This window comes from Biomphalaria glabrata, chromosome 18 (genome assembly GCF_947242115.1).
Source record: "Biomphalaria glabrata chromosome 18, xgBioGlab47.1, whole genome shotgun sequence".
Lineage (NCBI taxonomy): Eukaryota > Metazoa > Mollusca > Gastropoda > Planorbidae > Biomphalaria > Biomphalaria glabrata.
In genome coordinates, this window is record NC_074728.1 from 1,005,775 (window position 1) to 1,029,195 (window position 23,421).

At 34.0% G+C, this 23,421-nt stretch overlaps 1 protein-coding gene across 1 annotated transcript; it reads right to left on the reverse strand.

Annotated features, from left to right (window-relative positions):
• Positions 1-1,889: 1,889 nt before the first annotated feature.
• On the reverse strand, positions 1,890-20,908 carry LOC106060522 (U4/U6 small nuclear ribonucleoprotein Prp3-like). The gene is made up of 18 exons (XM_056017229.1): positions 20,778-20,908; positions 18,087-18,314; positions 14,828-14,940; positions 13,880-14,032; positions 13,172-13,252; positions 12,877-13,040; positions 12,653-12,746; positions 12,125-12,222; positions 10,822-10,909; positions 10,316-10,417; positions 8,819-8,877; positions 8,504-8,598; positions 7,625-7,768; positions 7,288-7,501; positions 6,512-6,630; positions 6,003-6,086; positions 4,289-4,350; positions 1,890-3,821 (listed from the first exon to the last, which is right to left on the reverse strand). Exons 2-18 carry the CDS (start codon positions 18,229-18,231, stop codon positions 3,666-3,668), a joined length of 1,971 nt encoding a protein of 656 aa, XP_055873204.1. The 5' UTR covers positions 18,232-18,314; positions 20,778-20,908; the 3' UTR covers positions 1,890-3,665.
• Positions 20,909-23,421: the final 2,513 nt, after the last annotated feature.

Below are 23,421 nucleotides of genomic sequence, written 5' to 3' on the forward strand. Positions count from 1 at the left end.
AATATAAAATTTTCCGAGCATTTAAATAAAAAATGATATAATGTTTACTATTACAACTTTTTACGCAGAATTTAAATATGTCAATAACTAAAATTTGAAAAACTATCGGAGTTTCCCTTTAACACATCCTTCCATTCATGTCTCTCCTGGGCCTTTCGTCTCCACGCCCTAACCCCAAGCTGCTTCAGATCTGCTTCCACATCGTCAATCCATCGCATTCGGGGTCTGCCTTTGGGTCGCCTGCCTTTTGGTTTTTGCCTGTATTCGATTTTCGCTCCTCTGTTGTCTGACATTCTTTCAAGGCGACCTGCCCAACGTAGTCTGTTCTTTTTTAATTCCGTCACTATTGGTGGGTCTTCATACAATTGATATATCTCATGGTTAGTGCGTGTCCTCCACCTGGTTTCATCCTGTATGGCACCATAGATTTTCCTAAGAATATCAGAAGGAACATCTAACGTAAAACAAGCAAACCAAAAGAAGTCAATAAGCAATAAATTTACAAGCTCCTTGAGGCGGAGCAAGGGAAGAAGAACAAGAGTTTTAGTCTCCGCAGACTGCAACCGTAGATTTTCTTCACTGGAATTGAAGAGCTCTTTAAGTTCAACTTAGATTTGGTCTTTGCTCAAACACTAAAACCACTCCAAATAATATTACCCACTCGTACTGAAGACGACACGAGAGAAAAACAGACTCCGACAAACAACGGCTTTGTCTGTTTGTAAAATGTTTTAAAATGTCTGCATTAGGTATGCTACAATATGCACATGAAATACTCCAATCATTCTCAATTCTTTGGACTCGGAAACAAAGCATTATCATTATAAATTAGTTTCCAGCTAGTGGGACTATTAGGCATACCACAAGGCCAACAAGTCCACTTTCTAGTATGACTATATTGGATTTTTTTTTGGTTGATTACTGATCTTACATCTATCCATCAACCATCCCAGTAACACTACAGCCCATGGAGGGTGGCCTGTTCTAGCACATCTTTCCATTCTGATCTATCCTGCGCTTTACGTCTCCATGCCCCAATTTTTAGCTGTTGTAGATCTGCCTCTGCATCAAGCCACCGTACTCATATTCTGCCTTTTGGGTCGGTGAACAATCTTTACTCACAACACGTTATCCTTATCTCATTTACTTAGTTTTGTCTAGTTTTGTTTTTTAACTGTTAGTTCAAATAATCCATCATAAAAAAAAAATGTCTTGACTGTACCAACAGGTAAGTAAAAACTATGAAATGGTTTATAAATGTATATTTTTCTCAGACTATCCAAATCAACGCTAGATCGAGCATTGATATAACTATTGTCTTGACTGTACCAACAGGTAAGTAAAAACTATGAAATGGTTTATAAATGTATATTTTTCTCAGACTATCCAAATCAACGCTAGATCGAGCATTGATATAACTATTGTCTTGACTGTACCAACAGGTAAGTAAAAACTATGAAATGGTTTATAAATGTATATTTTTCTCAGACTATCCAAATCAACGCTAGATCGAGCATTGATATAACTATTGTTGGCACAATTAGTTTGTTTGCTGAAGTCCTCTGGGATTGATTTTAAAGTGCTGCCTGCTAGTAACAAGCTTTCATTGATTCTAGGCCAATCATGGCGCACACAATGGCAAGACAGGTTCTAGACTGGAATCCGCAGGAGAAAAGAATGGCTGGAAGACCAAAGAAGACATGGAGAGAAAATCGGTAGTCCAAAAAGCAAAGATGACACGATAGACATGGGCCCAACCCGAGAGAAGTTACACAGAGTCCGATGGTGAAGTGCTGTCGCAGCCCTATGCTCCACTGGGAGTCAAACGGATTAACCATTATGCAACCAAAACTTAAATTTGAACATTATAAGATCAAAACAGAAAATGCTTTGTTTCAAAAACAATTTATTCGACAGTATTCAATCAAACAATAAAAAAACAAACATTGGGTGAACAAGTCAAGCTAGAACAGTAAGTTCCTCTATGTGAATATGCCATATAATATAATGTGGCACTGTCAATCATCAATGAAGTAAGCAACAATTTCAATTCTTCATACAGACAAAGAAAAACAATTGAACATACAAAAACTTAACATGTTAATTAGTACATTTGCATTCATTACCATGAGCTGACTCAATGATTCAAAACATAAAAAGAGATAAAATTCAATGTTCAGACCACACTTTCCATTCAATTCTAATTGTCTGTTCATTCATTCTATCCACGCAATCCAGACTCAGTCACAATTCCAATCTCATTCAGTGTCAGTCATTCTATCCACACAATCCAGTCAGTCACACTTCCAATCTCATTCAGTGTCAGTCATTCTATCCACTATATTCATTTGACAGTCTCACAGAGAACATAAATACACAGAAGATATTCTCCTTCATTGTGATGGCATTTGAAAATGGTCCATGGTCAGTATCAGTCAGGCCTTTGTAGTATCTAAGTATCGAATCTAAGTGATGTTTTACTTGGCTCAAGACAAGCACTACCTTTGGCTTGCTCACCAAAAGTTATACAGCCCAGGCAGAAACACACAGCTAACAGAAAGCAGTGTTTCTCCCTAAGCAAAGATGTGAATATTGAAAAGAAAGTGAATAGGAACAAGGATGTGTGACTGGGAGGCTTAAATTGCTGGGCTACCTTTCAAAGGGGCTTGGCTACCTTTCAAGGGGGCTTGGCTACCTTTCAAGGAGGAAAGCAGAGTTGTGTTTGCTGAGCCACTAAAGACAGCATGGAAACCTTCTCCCAGGTACCTCCCCACCCCACCATCAACAAAATAGATTGGACCCTAGCGCACTGAGCATGCTAGAAGCATGAAAGTTATGTTACATAAAAGCAATTTTAAAAAAAAGTTTTCAGAACAAGTTTTACATTGCTTTGACATATTTTGTTTTCATGTCAAAGTCAGACAATTGATCAGCGAAACCACAAGACGAACAAAAGTAGGTGTGGGGAAGTATTCTAAAATAGACTTTAATTAAGCCAACCTTTTATGCTTTACTATTTGGTAGGGCATGAGCCATGATGAGATTATAAAAGAATAGGCTTTGGGACTACTTACAATTTACAGTATATCAGGGAACAAATAAAGGGGGTATCCATTGGATAAAAGCTAGTCAGACAAATAAAAGTAACTTATGCTATTTTGCACAATGGATTGTAGGACAGTGTGGAATATCCAACATTTAAATTGCTGGACACCCCCATGCACCGTTGACAAAACAGTTCAACATAACAAAACAAGCCGTAAGAAAGCATTGCAACTATTTCTTTCCTGAAAAATATTTGCACAAAGACTTACAAACTATTGAACTAATTGAAATACAAAGTTTGGCTGGACACTAAGCATGAACTTATTTGATCCTCCCGGTTCAGAGAATTAACACACGAAAAACAATTAATTCACAGACTTTCAAACCCTTTTCATAACAGAAACAAAATAGTCCACCTCCCCTCTCTTGAGATGTCAACTCTGCAACGCTACTTGCATGAACACTATCTATCAATGTTAAGCTAAAACCAATTGCTCCACTGTATTTACATTTGGTTTGTTCTCTTCCTCAAGCTTGCTAAACAATTCAAAGTTGTCGACAGTTTGCCTTTTTTAAGCTAAATTTTACTTTAAAGAGAATGCACTGAGATTTGAGTCTCTTCATATGTCATCCCCTGCCAACTCTAAGACTGTGCTGGAGTAAGCTAGATCCCAGTAGTGCTCAACGCCAAGTTTCTTGAGCTGCTCTCGTGCAAAGGATTCTGTCGGACAAGTCTTAAACTTCATTTCATCAAAAGATCTGGTCTTCACCATCCCCTGAAACAGTTCAAACAAAATGAAGTTAATTGTAACAGCGTGAAAAGGATGTGTAACACTTGGGGCTGGCAATGCTCTAAAACACTGTTTTTAATTTATACAATACAGAGGATATTTATATAAAATACTACAACTCATAAGCACATCCAGTATGTACAGTAATTTAGAAAACTAAATAAAAGCGTAATACTTCAGGAACTTAATAAACTTCCTCATTTTTTTTTAAAAAGTGCAGCATTTAATCAATAGCCAGTAACTATTAAAAGTCACTCACTTATTGTGACCATACCAGTACAAAAATATGATAAATGATTTAATATTTGATTAAAGAGCATGTCAAAGCTAATGTGTTAGGCTAAAAAAAATGAACTAATTCTCTGTAATGACTGCTTGAAAACATAATAAAAAAGAACTAGTTGCATCCATAGAAATTTATTTTAATAAATTAAAAAAAAAACATGTATTACCTCCCAGACAAGAACACACTTATTGGTTTTATTCACAGAGCTGACATCATCATCTTTGTCATCTGGTAGGCATAAAAAAAAAAAAGACATTTGGTAGGGAGTTATCAATAAACAGCAGCAGAATTTATATCTATATTTCTACTATTGTTTGACAAACAGACCTTGTACTCTGCTATGGGCTGACTATTATAAGTGGTAAATTTTGTAAAGTTCATTTGTTTCTGTTAGACGCCTCATATGATTAGCAATAACACCTAGAAAATACCTTTGGTGCTTGCCATGCAGGGGTGCCACTTATTTTTCCAGTAAACCCTGAAACTTCTTCATTTTTTATCATTTTTATAAACCCCGAAACCGAAATACACCACCTTCACAAAGCTGGAAACGTGCCAGCTGAAATGTTTTTAATTAAAATTTTTGCAACAAATGAGTAAACAATAAAACTTGCTTAGTTTAATTTGTATATATAAATCCAAGAACGCTTTGCACAAAATTAAAAAAATCCCCATACATTAAAACAATGAAAGAAAAAATGGGGCGAAATTTGTAACGTTTGCTTTTTAAAAATGGCATCACTTCACAAAAATAAAACAGATTTATATGCCCACATAATGTAAACATGTAATTAGTAGGCTTATCATTATAATGAATAGAGTTTTTGTGTATTTATTGTAATACAAGAGTGGGTCTAAGAGCTTGATTTAGTACAATTTTATATTAACAATGTTTGCACCCCCCTCCCAAAAAAAAAAAAGTTATTTTAAATGATGTTTCTCTCTTAACCTTTAACACTTTATTCCCTCATTATTCCTTTGTAGCCCCCTGCTTTAATCACATTGTTATCAATGTACACGCATGGGCCAGGACATCTATTGCAACAAGATAAAATTGAGATCTACTCCAACATGGACATTGTTTTTCTAGCCCTAGCCCCAGATTTAATTTCTAATATTTAAATGTAGATCTAGAATTTGCTGGACTGCTTGTACATACTTTGTATAGAGTAATAGACCAATCAATCTAAGGTCTCCAGGCGAACACAAACTTATTAAGTTAATTAATTCTTTAATTATTGATTCTATACTGTTCTGATCTAGAGTTCTGCCATCTCTACTAATACGATGTAAATCGGCTGTCTATTTTAGATCTAGAACTAATCCATCCCAAATCTAGAACACTCCAGATCAATATATAATCTAGATTTCTAGATCTAGACTCTATATATAGAATTATTAGAATCTATAAATATATAAAGCATGGAAAGAAAGTTTAAGATTAGCTCTATTTCTACATTTTAGATCTAGACTCTACAGCTAAAATTGTAAATCGATGCGCTATTGTTTAGAATGTTTACATTCTAAAAAATGTATGCCAAGTGAAAGTCTCAAGAATTGTGAGATAGGAAACGAGTCAATTTTGTTTAAAAATGACAGCTCGCGTGATTGGAACTAGCAAACTAAGATTAACGGGGGAAATGCGGTGAAATTTTGACCAAATCTGAAATCGACTAAAAACTTGGATTTTAACAAAATCGTAGAGGACAAACTCGGAGGGGGGAAAAATTGGACCCCTCGAAAGCCAGATTTCCAGGTTATCCCGGAAAAGTGGCACCCTTGTTGCAATGTGACAATTCTCTCACTTTTGTTTACTATGTAGGCACTTAAAAAGGAAACAAACACAAATACTAGCTCTTGAAATGTGAACAACACATTACCATTGTCTTTGACTCGTCTGTGTGATTCAGACCATTTGATTCTATTCAGCATGAGTCGCTTGAATTTTCTCTGTTGTTTAGGACCTGATAAAATAATATGCAGACGTAAAAAGTGGAGAGAATTACTCAGAGAGTAGTTCCTAGTCCTATATTGGGTGTTTTTGAACCCATACAAATTTAGCATAGTAACAACACATATATATTTAAATTAGTTTTCATTAAAAAAAAAGTAAACGATTGAGTGTTTATCTAAGTGTATTTGAGTGCTAAAATTTATTTTTTATATTTGTTAAAAATAAAGCTTATTAAAAAGAAATACTGTAAAGTACGTGAAAGAGAATTTCTTTTTTTAAGGATAAAATGTATTCATTAATAACAGGTTTTTCTTTACAAAGAGAATATAATTTTGAATATTTCCAAGATGCTGGGACTAAATGAACATTTTCCAACTGGGAGGTCAGAGGAATAGAAAAACATAAATCAATTTGAACAAAATAAAAATTGTGTACCTCCTTCCACAACCACAACATTGCAATCTTTATAAATGATGGTGATACCAGTCATATACAGCTGCTTGGCGTTGGTCTCAACCTTGAACTTGATGGCAGGGTCACTCAGATCTCGCACTCTGCAAGAGTTGTGAAATAGATAATGTATTCAGCACATTTTAAATAGGAAAACTTAATTGTTTTGATATATATATATACATATTTAATTGAGTAGGCTTTGGCATGAAACTGTAGAAACAAGACAAACTATATATAGAGCTAGCCACATAAAAGAAATGATGCATTATTACATAAATAAAGGCAGCACTAGGTACCATATTTTTAATGAGAAAATGGGGAATTGAATGTAGAAAAATAAGGGACAGTCTTGACCAGGACATGAACCATGGACCCTATGATTCGCATATGCTACCTAGAGGCAAATGCAGTGCCAAGCGAACAAATCACCAGGCCATTAAATCTCCCTCTACCCCCCATACCCCTACAAAAAATAAAATTTTTTGATTAGTACACACTTCTGCCACATGACCCACCCAGTCCCACCTGGAAATACACACCTACACCACCAATCCAAACAGAGCCAACAAACACGCAAGTTATATTTATTCACCATTTTCTCTAATAAAAAATTTGGTCCGTGGTAGTGCCTTTATTTATGTACTATGCACGCATCATTAATTATTTCACAACTTAGCTTCACATCTGTTAACACAGTAAGAGCACATAACTTGGTCAAGGGGCTAACAGATTAAACTTTCTCCAATAGTTACACTGACCTGTAAACTGCCACCTGGACTCCCTGAGATGTGTCCTCTTTTATTTTAGCAATCTTTTTATCCCTTCTCTGCTCAACTGTCAACTTTCTGGCTGCATTGGCCTCTTCGTGCTGACGCTGTCTCTTTGCCATCTGGGCCCTGACATGTGCTTCTACTTTAGTGGGGTCTTGGACAGCCTCTGTACCTAAAACTCTCATCAGATTGGCCATTCGTACTGGAGGAATATAAAAAGTGGAACATTTAGAAATAGTAAAAAGCAATTCATTATGCTACTTTTATCAGCTTTATTATGAGCCTTAACCATTAACTTAAGAATTTCAATTTAAGTGACCCTTACCTTTAGGTTCTAAGGGTGGAGCAAGACCAAGACGAATTTTCTCTTGAATTTCCTTCTCTGCCTCTCTTCGGTTTTGTCTGCGTAATTTCTTTCTTTCAGCTTTGGTCAAATACACAGGTATAGAGATGTCTTCCTTAACCTCAACTTGAAATTTAAAAAAAAAAACAATGTATAAATATCAGCTGTGGATTACTGCTATGTGTATAGTTCAAGAAACAACTTCAGCAAGCGGAGTTAAGAAAAAAAAACAACAATCAGCTCCAATCCATTATTGTTTATGCTGGACTTGGACAAGGATTCTGAAACTCTTCATAATCGACAGCAACAGTTGGGAGAAAGAAGCACTGGATAGATCCACATGGAGAGCAAGCATAAAAAAAAATCGCAGATGGTGTACACACCAGGAGTAGGAAGAAGGCTAAATTCACAGGAGTGTCTGGTGATCACAAATACCTAACCTGTGGCATGGATGTATATCTAGGATTGGCCTCTTTAGTCACATGAGAAAATGTAATGTAAATGAGATGTAAAATGCCTCAGAGGACTCGTATAAAATCCTAGAATAAGTAGTCCATTAAAACCAAGATAAAGGTTTCCCTTTGCAAAAGACTGTTAAAACCCAAGAACTACAAAACAATATTAACATTTTTAATCCATAACATTTTTAACTACACAAAGATCAAGGCCAACTAAAAATTCAACCTTTAAATGCTTGCAACTATCTTCCAGAATCAGTAAAACTAAAACTGAAATATCTGCACCCAAGATATAGTTACAGAGAAGTTATAAGGTACAAATATAAGTAAGTGATTAGAGGACTAAGTCTAGCGTACAATTACAATTTCAAACAAAAATAGACAAATGTTTTTAGTGTCTCACCAGGTGGCGCTATTTGTGTCGGGTGTTCTACCAGATTTGTAATGCCATGATATGCCAGCCTGTCAATGTCACCTGTATCTGGCACAACATCATACCTGGAACAAACGTAGACAAAGTTAACATCAAACACGACAATCTGTTCCATAAATATTAAACTGTCTACACTAATACATAAAAGATTTTGTCTTGTCAAGCTTGAGAAAGATTTCAAAATTGTATGTGGATTACACTACAAACAAATAAACTAACTAGAGTACACACTTGTTACTTAATATACTAAAAACAATTTTACAACTCTGTTAAAGTACTACTCACGTATTGCTCTTGATAATGTATGTATCCCACCATTCAATGTCAGGGACCTCACCTTCTTTCTGTTGAATGAAACACAAACAAAATCTTTTAAAATTTAATAAGTGGTTGATTGTTGATTTGAGGCACATCGGCACAATTTAGGCCATGTCGTGCCTGCAGTCCCTTAAGGACTACTCTCTCTCTAAACAACAAGGGCCAGATTCTATACAGTCATATAATTAAAATCAAGGTCTATTCACAGTTAGAATAGTAAAGGTAGTAAAAATTTAAATATTTGGTAAAAATCTAATGTAAATAGTGCATGTTCACAAATTCAGAAATCAGATCTTCGTAGATAGCCCCACTTCCCGAATAAAGCCCAGTACCTTCCCAGGGTCGACATTATTAAATAGTGTTTTTAGATTAGTGGCTCTAAAATATTTCGTCCTGACATCCTGGTATCTGGGGCAATCAACGAGGATATGTTCCATGGTGAGGCGAGAGTCACAGTACTTGCAAAGTGGGGAAATTTAATAAGTCAAAAATATACTCTTTAATATTTTAAATATATAAAGGCTGTGTCTTAATTCTCCATCAATCCCTTCTCAATGTAAAGAAACAAAAAAATCAAGACTTCAGATAAGGAATGATTCAATTAAATCAGCACATGTAACAAATTTTTGGGCTCAATATAATACAAAATATACTGTTAAGTATTTTTTTAAAAATGTTACTTGTTTTAGCATGTGATGTGGACTATTTCTTATTAGAGCTGGTGTTAAAGAATACACTATCATGTTATTTCACAGTTTTAAAAAAGTGGAGGGTTACATTTTAGTTAATAATAATAATATAAATGGGGGGCAAGGTGGCTGAGTGATAAATCAGTTGGCTTCTGAACTGGGGGGGGGGGGTCTCTCAGGTTTGATTACCAGTAAAGGCTAAGGATATTTAGCATACCACTGACTCCACCCAAGTCTAATGGGTACCTGACATTAGTTGAGTTAACTGGCTTTTTACATCATCAGCCCAAGGTCTTTACTTTACTGTTTTTTTTAAATTGAAGTACAACTTGATTTCTGAATAGCACAAAAAATGAGTTGAAATTTTTAAAAAGCAGCCAAAGCTTACTCAGACTCTGCCTATATATCTTGCAAATAGTATTTTCAACCATTGATATTAAAAAAGGAAACTCATAATTTTAAATGCATTTCAATCTGTGCTAAGAGTGCTCACACGTTTAATATACCACTGATAGAAATCACTTTACAAGTGCTTTAAAAAGATAAAAGTCATTATAGACAAAGCTCTCAGAGCCTTTACTGTAACTTCAAAGAGCTTGAAAATGAATAAATGTTAATTTTAAAAATTAAATAATACAAGTACAACCCTTCACTGAGATTCTTCATAAGGTGTTGCTGTCCAGCCCCTTGTTGCGCTTTACACTCTTCAAGTTTGTCTCAAGATAATCAATACTACAAAACAAAAATACTAAATAATTATAGTTAATAGATTTACTATTTCTTTCTTGGGAGCAATGGTGGCTATCTTCGCTGCAGAGGCAATGCCTGTCTTTTTAGCTGCCTGGGCAATCTCTGACTGCAATCTCTCTAGTTGTGCCTGATGAAAAAAACAACAACAACATTGCTGTAACATTGCAACTGTGTACAATCAACAAGCTACTAATTGATCACCATACATTCAAACAAAGGACAGCAGGTAAAAAAGCTATTTTAGCAAAGTGCCACTGTCATGTTGGTCATATTCACACCGCCCAGGCCAAACTTTGACTCATGGTACCCCTGATGCGGAGAGGAAGAGGAAACCATGTCTCATATTCTTTTGACTGACCCAGACTTGCTGAATTCTAGCTTGACATGACATATGTGCCTAACTCACAACAGCAGGGTTTCTGACCAGGGCTTTTTGCAAGAGGATTGGAGTTTAAATGAACTTCAATGGAGATTGATAATGATGATGAATGTCATTCTTGTATAAAACAGTTTCTGACAGTCAAGTCTTACCTTAGCTCTTAATCTAGAAGCTTGCTGTTCAAATTTTCCTTTCTCATGAAATTTAAAACCTCTCTTGGCTCTCTGAACACCCTTTAAACTGAAAAACAAAAAGTTTGAGATTATGATTCAAAGTCTATTATTTCAGAGCAATGGACCATATCATAAATGATAGCATAAATGTTGATAAAAAAAAAACCTTCATCAATCTCACATCATGTAATACTATTGAAATGAATGTGCATGCAATTACAAGGATTACAAACTGGTCATCTTATCACCAAAGGGGAGCAGAAAAATTATGGTGAACACAAAACAAAACCAATAATCATGGCAGAATTTTCTTCTCATTTCCATGTTTAGTCAAAAATGTTCTTTTGCTCATCTAAGAAGGTAAATGTGTTATACATAGTAGTAGCTCTGTTTTATAACTTGATGGCTGCCAGGTCATGTGGCACACACTCTGGATTATCATCTTGATGGTAGTAGGTTCACACCTGCCCATTGTCACCCCCCCCCCCTTTTTTCAGCAGAAGTTTTTAACTAAGTTCTAATAATCTTTAGTTCTAAAACAACATCCAAAACAATGTACAACAAAAAGCCTGTAACAAATCCTCTATGAATTAAGAGTCAATGAGGAGAATATGATATAAATAAAAAAAAAAGGTGTTTATGTTTAGGTACTTTTACAGCACTTAACTCTCTTCGAATAAGTTTTTAAGTACAGTATAGAACAGAGAAGAAAGCCTATTCAAAGTTTTGAATAAAACAGAATATAAAATTGAATCTCTTCAACTTGGACGGTCATTTCACATTACAATTTTTAAAAATATGATCTTATCAAAATGTGTCAATGGAAGATTTTTAAAATTTGATAGTTGAAATCAACTCCACAAAAAAAAAAAAAAAAAATTTGCTACTTTTTTTAAGCCAGATAAAAAAATATTTAAAATGATTCCACACCATTTTAAACATGCAGATTAAAAATATGTAAACACATATAAAAAAAAAAACATCAATACAACACAATGAGGAGGTTTATCCAAATCAGTTTTTGAAATTTATGGGACCATTGATGAAGATAGACATTTACTATATTAAAAGCACTTGTGCTATTTAGATTTATTATAACCCAATAGTATTTTATTTTTCTGTTTTGCAATTGAAAATATAAATTCTTGAAATTTTTACATTCACAATGTTTGTATACAAATAGGTGTAAACTGCAAATTTTTATATCTAGATAAATTGGGCAGACTATGGCAGGCATGAAAGAAGAAACAAAAACATTTGAGTAACACTACAGAAGACTTACGACAATCTGCTATCATAAAACTTGCTTTCACTAATTTCTTCCGGAGGTTTGTCGATAAGGCCTTTAAATTGTTCCCTTCTCTTAGCTCGAATGTTTGCCTACAAACAAGAGACATTTTAACAGTTTGGTTCAATTTGAAAACTAAAGAAACACACAGAGACACACACATAACACTGCCACTAATTATTACAAGAGAATCAAATGTCAATACAATATAAGGCAAGGCAGCTCAGAAGAGAAAATGTAAAATTTTTCTTTACTGAAATATGAAGAAAAAAAAAAGACAACAATTCCAGTACTGTTACAATATAATCCTGCCATTCTTTTTATGACTCCTGATTTTAGAGCAAAATTAGAAATATATTATTTTATGATAGTTCTAGTTGAGATGTATTTTGGTATCATCAAATTTAACACATCTATGAAAAATTTGAAACCAAAAAAAAAAAATGTTTAGAATATGAAATAATTGGATTATTTTAGTCTTGAATATTTAAAAAAACTGTATAGATAGCTGCAGTCCATTACCTTGAGGGTTGGTGTGTACAGTGCAAGTTGAATGGCCTCTCCAGTTTTGGCATCAATAGTTTTGCCTTCTTCATTCAAGATAAGGGGACTTGGCCTGCAATGCAACATTCCAATGTTTAATATTAATACATCATAGATAGGATCAAAGACAATTATAAAAGGGCTTGGCATTTCAAATGTATTCTTTCTAAGCCAAACTTTATAAAAAAAGTAAATTTACAAACCCTGCCAGTGGAGGCATGACTGGAGGCTGTGTTGGGGCTGCATTTTGTTGTCCAGGTATCATTGCACTGGAAAGCACTCCAGCCATACCACTTAGCCGGGCCTGGATCTGCGCATGAAGTTCAGCTGCCCTCTTCCCTGGGTCAACCGGTACACTGACTGGTTTCTAGAAAGTAAGACAAATATGTGGATGTTTATCTTGAATCATCTTATATTTTGACTAATGATTTATCTGCTTCTTTTATTATTTTTAATAGCAACTGTCATCAAATTTGTAATGCTGTGTTAAAGACTCACCGGCATGACTGGCATGGTCACCTGAAGTTGTGCTTTTCTTTCCAGGATCATCTTTTGTGCATTGGCCATCATTTCTTTGATCTGAAAACAATACAGGACTGACAATAAGAATTTTTTTTTACAACTATCTGAAAATATATCAAAAAGAATTTATTTGAACACACTTATTTCCTTCATTATCTTCTTATATAATACAGACGTTACTTCAAAAAAAAAGATGATTATGTCCTACGCGTCATGCATTTAGTCATGCAATGACTTAAATTCTGCCAAGTCACTGGTTTTCCTTGCTAGCTCAGGCAACCCATTCCATGCTCTAATGGCACTAGGGAAGAATTCTTATAGATTTTTCTTATTAGATCCTAAAATTACCCCCCCCCCTTTTTTTTTTTTTTAAATATTTTCTTTTTATCTCACATTCATTGTTAAAAACTTTTCAGTATTTCAGTAGTGATGAGCCATGCTTTGAGGAAGAGGGTACAGGCCATAAAAAAAGCCAAAAACTTGAGCTAATGCAGACAAGACAGGTGATGTAAAGCTCATCTGTTTCTGTGGCCCATGTGCAATGGGGGTGTCATGTGACCCAAACAACAATCAATAGCCTATTCTTTCGTCTAATTAATGTCAAAACCTATTAGAGTTGGATGGACTCTTAAGGTCTTACTTTTATTTTACTAATATAACTAGCTGTATAGTAAACAAACTTACCTTGTCCTGGGTCAGCATAGCTCCTGGAGGATTTAGGTTGGGCAAGGTATTTTTAGGTTTTTGCATAGACTGCTGTAATGAGGCAAGTTCTGCCATTTCCAACTGGTCATCAATGTACTTTTTCTTTTTCATGTTTTCATCTACAACATCATCCTATCAGGGAGACATTGAATAGAAAAGTTCAGTCAAAACAACATTTTTTCATCTACAACAACATCCTATCAGGGAGACATTGAATAGACTAGTTCAGTCAAAACAACATTTTTTTCATCTACAACAACATCCTATCAGGGAGACATTGAATAGACTAGTTCAGTCAAAACAACATTTTTTCATTTACAACAACATCCTATCAGGGAGACATTGAATAGAATAGTTCAGTCAATACAACATTTTTTCATCTACAACAACATCCTATCAGGGAGACATTGAATAGACTAGTTCAGTCAAAACAACATTTTTTCATCTACAACATCATCCTATCAGGGAGACATTGAACAGAATAGTTCAGTCAAAACAACATTTTTTCATCTACATCCTATCACGGAGACATTGAACAGAATAGTTCAGTCACTACAACATTTTTGCATCTACAACAACATTCTATCAGGGAGACATTAAATAGACTAGTTCAGTCAATTGAACATTTTTTCATCTACAACATCATTCTGTCATTGTTGAGATAAAAATTTAGTAAAATATTTAAATTTCCCTAATCAATCATGACTCCAGGTCCAGAATGGAGCAATTTAACAAATTAATATAGACCTGATTGATAATACAGACCCGTAAGAAAAAAACAAACTAATTAGATCTAACAGCACAAAAAAAATTATTTTCCAATCTCAAACTGAAGACAGCAGTGGAAAACCCTTTAAGCAATAAAGACCGAAGAATGAGTAATAAATAAGATGTAGTAAGAATATTGATAGATAAGTAATAACGTACTCTTCGTCTTTTCTTCACATTCCTGAGGCTGTTTCTGAAGTCTTCATAGAGATGGTGGACTCGCTCAGCCAATGTGCTGGCTTGGGACCGGTCCAATATTCTAGAAAGTTGTTCTAAAAAACGAACATCAAAAATAAAAGGTTGTGAGAATCCGATACAAGTAAATAAACTTCCAACTTTTTAAACCTTGTGTTAAGAGAAAGAGAGAGAACAAAAGAAAGCAATCATCGCTGAATCTTGGCTTCCTTGTAATTTAGTGTTTTTTTTTGTCTGCGTTCATGTAAATTGATGAAACATGAGGGCGATGAAACTTATATATAGTGATGGGCAAAAGTTAACTAAAAAGTTGCTAACTTTTAGTTTAACTAAAAAAAATTAGTTAAGGCCAAAGTTTAATTTAAAAAAAAAAGTTTAGTTAAAATCCTAGTTTAATTAATTTTTTTTAGTTACAAACTAAAAAGTTTAATTACAAATTTTACAAACTTTTTTAACAGACATACCAATAAATATTTAGATCTATCTAATTTGGAGAATATATGTAATAAATAATATAGAGGAGAAATAACTAGAGGGTGCACAGCTCACTAGAAAGCCTTTTGACCTTTACCCTATAATGGTCGCTATTCCCCAATGTATTTGAAAGGCGAGAAAAATAAACGTGTTCATTATATTTCTAGCAAGTTTCGCTGCTTGATAAACCCTGATAATTCCTTGCTTCTATTGATCTACATTTTGTTGCTTTTTTTTTAAACACCAGTGTGTTCCTGTATAGCTGCAGACAAAGAATTTTGCTTTACTATAGATCTAAAAGAAATGTCGACTCTATTTTATTTTAAAACTTTTTACTAGTAGATAGATCTAGAGTCTAGTGACGTCTAGTCTATTAGTATTAGAATTAGTCTATTACTACTATTAGATCTATAGGCATAATAGTCTATATTTAATTATTTTAGTCTCTTAGTCTTAAGTAGTCTAACTCTTAGCCTAGTCTTAGATCTAGATGTAAATTTAAAATTATAAGTCAATAATATAGATCTATTAATTGAAATCTATATTACTTTACTTTATTAGACTAGACTAGAACTATTAGTTAGAGATTCTACTATTCGTATTCCTCCCTAGTCACGTGGTTGTGTGTATACAACGCGCACCGTGCTTAGTTTTAGTTAGTTTGTAGTGGGAATCTGAAGCGTTTTAAGTCAATATTTAGTGGTTTCAATTTACTCATTAGCGCTAAACTATAATTTGTTAATAACAGGAGAATCTAGAGATACATTTTTTAATAGTTTCAACTAAAACAAATAGTTAAACCTTTGATAGAAGGTACCGAAGCGTTGGCCTATAATCTGCCATACTGAGATCAAGATTTCTTGATCTACAATGAATGACTACACTTACAGTTCTTAGCGTTCGGGTAACCAGTCCTAGAAAAAAAAAGTAACACTTTCATCCCCCCCCCCCCCTTTCCTCTCTGCCCAAAAGTAAACAAACTTGAACTTGAGTAGAACACTAAAAGTTGGACAGCAGACCAGTGTGTATTGGTCAGATAGCTCTAGGGCTAGTGTGTAGTCGATATGTCGACTAGTTGTTATAAAAGATAAAAAGACTGCCATGTGTTTTCCTTGTGCGTAATAGGCTTCAGTTGTTTAGCGAACAAATAACACATCTGATAGTCAAGGATAAATCGAGATCTACTCTTACAGTTACACAGGTCAAATGTGTCTTACCCCGCCCTTTCATTGTTAAATTTGGTTTCTAAGTAATAAAATAGATCTAGATCTGTTTCGTCAACGCATTTTTGAAACTTTAATGTAACATTTTGTGAATTTCTTAAAAAATGATAGAACTTTTAATAACATAATAATACATCATGTATCCAACACAATAACCGGAATATGAAATATATAACGTTAAAAAATAGCTGAAGTTTATGAAAATAACAATGTTTCAACTAATATGCTACTAATATAGTAGTAGTAGTAGTAGTAGGCCTAACTAGTATTTCTTAGATTATTTTTTGATTAAAATATTAATTATTTGATCTAGGTCTAGTAGCTAGATTTAATTCTAGATCCAGATTATGTTTCTGATAATTTCGTTTGCAGAAGATATTAGATCTAGATCCAGAATATTCTAGAATCTAGGTCGAGTTAGTTAGAGTGCAGTTTTATCATTACTTCTAAAGGTAACTTATATTAGAACTTGGACAATTACTTCTAATTTCTTTCTATAATAGTATTCTAATTGATCTACATCTATCTCATAAAGACATTTAAATCTTGTTTCATGTGCACAAATAAATGTTTATTACATTTAGCTAAAGAGATTGGTTGTGCTTTATATTTTTCATGTATGGCTGTTTCGTCCTTAAAAAAGATCAAAATAGTTTGTAAAAGTTTAACTAAAATTTCTTAGTTTAGTTTAACTAATTTTTTCAATTCGTGATTAACTAAAAGTTTAATTACTTTTTTTTAGTTCAAACTTAGTTTTAGTTTAACTAAAAAAAATTAGTTTAGTTCCCATCACTACTTATATATTATATTTTAAATTCAGTGTTTAAAAAAAAAATGGCTCAAGCACATCATGATAGCACTACTTTGATTTGCCTTAGTAAGAAAAAGTCAATAACTGTACACTAATAAACTAGGGCTGTGTTATAGCTCTACTTTTATCACTTCTTTCTTAGAACAAGACTGATTTGATGTTGACCTCTTAGAATGCTACTAAGATGAGGGACATGAATGGTGGGAAGAAAAAGGATCATTAATCCCCTTACTGATGTTGGACGCAAGAAAAAAAAATGGCATACTCAAGTTTTTTGTCAAGTGTGTAGCAATTTGTGTCAAAGGAATTAAAAATGGAGAAAAAAATATATATACACACACACACACACACATATATATATAAATAAATATAAATATATATATATGTGTGTGTGTGGCATTTTTAGACTTCGAGAGATGATCTTTTCCCTTTGCAACTTCTCATGTGACTAAAACGGCCTATTACTGATTATAGTGTGGATGTCCTGGCACCATGCTCTTTACAGAACTTCCTCATTGGTTATTTTATCTTTTCTACTAATTTGAAAAATGTGACTAAGGATCAGAAGTGGAAGATATTCAGCTTTTTTCTCCTGCCAAGAAACGGTTGACCATGTTTCACTAATGTATAGTAGCGTAGTCATCATATAAAGTAAGATGTGAGAATATGATGCACTATATTTTTATTTATGGCAAGTTTAAGAAGAAATTCTTACCAACAGTTTTGTTCATATCATATCCTGTACTGACACAGTTTAACGCTGCAGCCACAACAGTTGGCTCACTAAAACCCAGAAGTTGTTTCACTGTGTCACTCAGCAAAGGTTTCAAATCTTCTATATCCCTGTGTGACAGCGCCATTTTCAAATTTGGAGTAAGTCCAATCAGAAACAAAAGATGAACTTGGCGAGTACTTTCTGTAGACTGTTAAGAATCTACAAAGTCTGAGGAGGAAAAAAACAACAGATATATATATAAAAAAAAAAAAAGATTTCAAAATTGTATGAAAGACTTCCAAAGTAATTCTCTTAAAACAAAAATTCTAAATTAATCTACACCATTGGGTAAACCTGGCATCAAATTTAAATCTATTTATTATTTGTCAAAGGTGTCTTCATGAATAAAAAAACATTCTTTGACAATTCTAATCTTCTATGTACAATCTGAGCATTATACATTAAATTTAAAGGTATTTATCATTAATCAAATCTTATCTTATAAAATACAGATGTTACTTCAAAAAAGAAGATAATTATAATGCTCTATGTGCCATGCATATAGTCATGCATGATAACCAATGACTTAAAATACATTCTGCCAAGTCATTGGTTTTTCTTCCTTCAAAGCTGCATACTATATGAAGAGGCCTGAACAAGACTCTGGCCCCAAAACCTTCCTATAAAACAAAAACTATATATATGGAGAACTGCCTGATCTGGAAACCACTGTGCAGTTCACCTCAGATATAGGATTACTAATCTGAACCCTCCAACATATAAAATGAGAAAGAAGAAGAATTGTTTTTTCTGACCACAGTGACAGCCACCCATTTGTGATCCGGGGATCTTCTTGTGAGCTGTTTGTTGGACAGAAAGTTGGCATTATATTTATTAGTCTCCCTGACAAACATCTGAACTAAATTGATAGTAAAAAAAAGCATTATTTAAATAAAACAGTGCTAATTCCTTGGGGCTCTAATGGGTCCTCTATCCAGCTCCTCTACTAAACCATGTTACCATGAATGGGCATCGTCAACACTATACTAGATCTAGTACTAGTGTAAACATAGATCCAAAGCTTTCCTCAATACTGTCTTGATTTTTTTTAGAGTATCAGAGTAAATAAAATCAGTCAACGAGTTTGCTTTCAGCACTATTACCGTCTGACATGTTAAAATTTTCCCTTGTCACTAGCTAACTTCAAAAAAACAATAACAAACAAATTATATCTTATAAAAACAGTGAAGGAAGCCACAATTACAGTTTATTAATATGTGTAAAAATAGTAAGAACTAATCTGATTGGCTGATACAAACACTGGCTAGCCAATCTTATTTTTTATCCAGTTTTAAAAATTCTAGTTTTTTGTGTCATTTAGATATCTACAACCTATCAATTATAATAACATCTAGAATATTCTAGATCTATTTAACTGTCGAGTCTAGTGGTTAAAACTTTAGTAAAACTAGATATCTAGATTTTTAAGTCTAAGTCCTAAGTCTAAGAGTTTAACTTAAATAACTAGATAGTTTGACACTTAATATATATAATATATATATATATATAAATTGTAAGTAGTTTAATGATTTATAATAATATTAAAAATAAAAAAGTTAAATAAGTCAGTCACAGTGAACTAAGTTTTTACCAGATCTAGATTTCTAAGTGAAGTAAGTGTTACTAATCTAAATCTAAAGTAAAGTAAAGTGCGAAGCTCGAACAGCCCCGATTTGTATAGAGGTTCGATTGGTTCACTTTTTATTGCTAAAACTTTTTTATTTGAATGTTTACCAAATTACTACTAAATTGCTACTGTGCATGCACCTTTTTTCTTCACTTATGACACATACTATTTCCTTTTCCTTGTAAAAGCTAAGTTCATGGTGCGGTAAAACTCGAGAGGTGTGGAATTATTTTTTTATCTCCTGGTAGTGAAGGAAATGGGTCATGGGCTTATACTATATACTTATATGGCTATTTTTAAGTCTGATTCCTCATCATCAGCTCAAAGAGACTATTTAAAGTTGTGGAGCGTGGGAAAGGTGGCAATGGATGGTGTTCTTGCGTTGGAGTAAAAAGAAAATGACTTCATTGTGAAAATTAAAGTTTAAAACGTTTTAGTCATATTTTCTTCGAATATCTGCTCGAGCCTTCCATGATGCCCATCAGCCCGATCGAGCTAACTAACTAGCCTAGGGGGAGAAATCCGATTGAGGAAAAGTAAGCTGGGCGATACCCACCCTATAGTCCTACACTTCTTTGGCCTCATATTTAATTTTAGTCTAAGCCTAGTGATAGTGTAGTAGTGATACATTTTAAAAAAAAAATCAGATCTATTTTTATAGACAAAAGTTGTCAAAAGGATGAGTGATGAGGAATTCAGAGATACCATCAGACCAGTTTTGACAGGCCGTTAAGGTGCTATAGAAATCCAAACATGAAAATTGCTGCCAGCAGTCAACTATAGACACTCTAACTCTAGTCAGACTCAAGACTTCAGAGTGATGGATCATCATGATCATCATCATGGAGAGTGCAGTCTCACTGAGTCTCAGACTACACACTACACTACTGTCTGAGTCAGAGTGTCTCAGGCGTCTGAGTCTGACTTGGTCTTGAGTGACTTGGACTAGAATTACCGATGCTAAAAAAAGACTTTAAGAACAGAATTTATTATCTTGGCATTACCTTTTCGCACTATTCGAATTAAGGTATATTTTTACTAGAACTAGAATATAGAACTATGTCTAAATTTGTATATTTTATTTTATTCTAATTAAAATAAACGTAAAGCTCTTGCAGTACAGTCGCCATCTTGACTCATGGAAAATTTTTGTTTTCGTACCGCAAGAGCTGCCATTCCCATATACCTGACCTATATATGTAGTTTTTAGCTTTGCATCCACCGCCATGGACAATCTGGAAAATCTGGATGATCTCGAGTAACGTCAGCTTCTGAGCAAAGTTAAAACTGTATTCTTCGTTAGTGGTATATGTACCCTTATACTAGTTTCAAAATATTTCTCAGCAAGAAGTTTTGTCTCCTGTATAGGATTTTCATATTTCAAGTGTTGATATCAACATGGGAAAAAATGATCTGGTAGGCGCAACTATAACACAATGAAAGTCTTGGAAGGAGCTACGGGGGAAAGAAAACTCTCGGCTTCCAAGTTTAACAAAATTCAGATCAGGAAAAACGAATACTCAGATCAGAAAGAAACATCTCAGCTTATAAGATTAGAAAGAAAGACTGAACTTCGGCCTACAAGATAAGAAAAAGAGAATAAATCAGAACAGAAAGAAACCACTCTGCGTATAAAATCAGAAAGAAAGAAAACTCGGATCAGAATGAAACTTCTTCTTAGCTTATAAGATAAGAAAGGAAAAAAAAAACTCAGTACGAGGAACGTTCTCAGCTTACATGTTCTGAAAGAAAGAAAACTCATATTAGAAAGATAGAAAACTCTGACCGAAGAAAATTTTTTAAAATACTTTTTAAAAAATGGTGATTTTAAGTATATTTGTATCAAAATTAGTTTCAGTCATGTGTCTAAATTTGTAATAGATCTATAAGACTAACAATAATAAAGCTATGCGATTAAAAACATTTTTATCAATTATTTTATTTTAGCCCAATGTCATGCTTTTAGCTTTCTCAATGGGATATGATATAGACCAGTTGAGGAAAAAAAAAAAAGGGGGGGGGGAAGAAGGTGGTATCTGGGTGAAGGTTACCGTGATCGCTTTTTAAATGCATTTTTTTTTTAATGTTCACTTAGGATATGCGTAATATGTGTTTTGATTTAGTCAGACACACATCTAGTTACTTTTTCTAGAGTCTACCCAGAGTCTCAGTGTGGATTCAGGAGTGGTAGGTCCACTATAGACATGATATCTTCTCTACGACTACTGCAGGAGAAATTTAGAGAGAGAGTAGTAGTAGTACATTATTAGTATTATATAAAAGTAATAAAAGCATATAATGCTCACATCCTTGCTTGACACCACTGCAAACCTCAAAAGGTGCTGATTTGGGCTCCATTGAATTTGACAGTACATTTAGTTTCCTCGTGAAAACACTCAATTAACTTCAGTAGTTTGGGAGGGCAACCTATTTTCCTCAGGAGTTTGAAAAGGCCACTTCTGCTGACCATGTCAAAAGCTTTAGTCAGATCGACAAAAACAATGTAAAGGGGTCTGTCTCTCTCTCATCCAGGGCAAGCATATAACCATTGTCCACCGGTGGTCGATTAAGATTTTCTTTTCGCCGTCTACGTCTGTCCTCTGCAGCGGATTTTCTTTTGGTCTCAGATGTGTATCCCGCGGCCTTTGTGAGTGACTTCCATTGCAGCTGTTTCGTTCTGAAGTCGCTTATATATTTATAACTGCACAGCCATGAAATTCGCCAAGCGATACGATTGGTTAGATCTAGAGTCGCTTTCAGTATTGTAAGGGAGGTGACGTATGTCTAACAATAAAATCTCAAAGTACCCCGTTTTTTTGTTGTTTATTTTAGATGTCTATAATTTACTGTCTGATTTATTAAATATAAATCTTTCTAAGCATTTAAATTTTAAAAAAATGGTTAAATGTTTACAATTGCAACTTTTAAAGCCGAATTTAATGTCAATTACTGAAATTTGAAAAACCTTCGGAGTTTCCCTTTAATTACATAATTGTATGGTTATTTTATTTTTAATCCGTTTTGTAACATTATCGATAGTGGGGTAACAGCGTTTGTAGATGTCCTTGTCACCTTCAGCTTCGCAATCCAGATTAGTTCTCGTTAACTAGGACTTGTTGCTCAATATTTTGGAAGCCTTCCCGGCATCTATAGGCTAGCAATTACCATGCAAGCTCGAATCTTAACATGACATTTTTGATTTCAAATACCGCTCAGTTTTTTTTTTGTACCTTTTCTTATATAATACAGACGTTACTTCAAAAAAGAAGATATGTCATGCATTTAGTTATGTATGTTAACCAATGACTTAAATTCTGCCAAGTCACTCGTTTTCCTGGCTGGCTCAGGCAACCCATTCCATGCTCTAATTGCAATAGGCATGAGGGAGCATTTGTATAAATTTGTCCTAGCATACGGAACGAGGAATGTGCCTTTAACTTTGTGTCTTTCCAAGTACTTTATTCGTTTTTGTTTTTGTATTTGAAGATTATGGTTCAGTGTTTTATGTATAATTGCTACTTTACTTTTACCGCTCAGTTTTTTTTTTATTTCTTTCAAATAAACTACTGTGCATATACATCGGGTGTCCATGGGAAAACCTTTGATAAAAAACAACAACAAGACAAAAAAATATAGCGGGACAACTGT